The sequence below is a fragment of the Halyomorpha halys genome, unplaced genomic scaffold (genome assembly GCF_000696795.3).
Source record: "Halyomorpha halys isolate HHAL.00 unplaced genomic scaffold, Hhal_1.1 Scaffold178.1, whole genome shotgun sequence".
Classification (NCBI taxonomy): Eukaryota; Metazoa; Arthropoda; class Insecta; order Hemiptera; family Pentatomidae; genus Halyomorpha; species Halyomorpha halys.
In genome coordinates, this window is record NW_027105168.1 from 1,500,577 (window position 1) to 1,501,104 (window position 528).

The window sequence follows — 528 nt, forward strand, 5'->3', positions numbered from 1 at the left end:
AAAAATTTACTTATCTAAATTTATATTTATTATTATTTTTTTATTTCAGTGCCTGCAGTTCCAAAACTCTTACAACTACGCTGAAAGAATTTTCTCGTCTCTACCGCTGACGTACTAAAATTACCAACTACTATATTTTATCTGGAAGACATGTGATATATTGTATATCTGATTACGAAAATTATTTTTTTAATTGGTTTACAATCATTTTAGAGCTTAAGAAGAAGTTTAGAGAAGAAGATAACGCATTGCCTTTGAGACTAGAAATTGGTTTACTATTACCCCTGTGTGCTCAAAGTAATCTAAGTCAGTATCAAGTTTTGACAAAAAAATATTAACATCAAAATATATATGGCATTATATACTGAAACGGATAATTGTAAAAAATTGTTTGTTGCTACATTTTTTATTTTGCCGCATAGAAAACTGTTGTTTTGTTTATTTTTTTGTTTCTGTGTTTATTGACTATGAAGAACTGAGAGTAAATATATTCCTAATTTAATTTATGTATAATATATATATATAAAT

The 528-nt window shown here is 25.8% G+C and overlaps 1 protein-coding gene across 1 annotated transcript in view; it reads left to right on the plus strand.

Moving 5' to 3' along the window:
- Tnpo-SR (transportin 3) overlaps nucleotides 1-193 on the plus strand; it is a 29,801-nt gene extending 29,608 nt beyond the window's left edge. The window contains exon 18 of the mRNA XM_014418100.2: nucleotides 50-193. Coding sequence (XP_014273586.1) covers nucleotides 50-110 — 61 coding nt within the window. The 3' untranslated portion in view covers nucleotides 111-193. The remainder of the gene's footprint in view (nucleotides 1-49) is intronic.
- The last annotated feature ends 335 nt before the right edge of the window (nucleotides 194-528 follow it).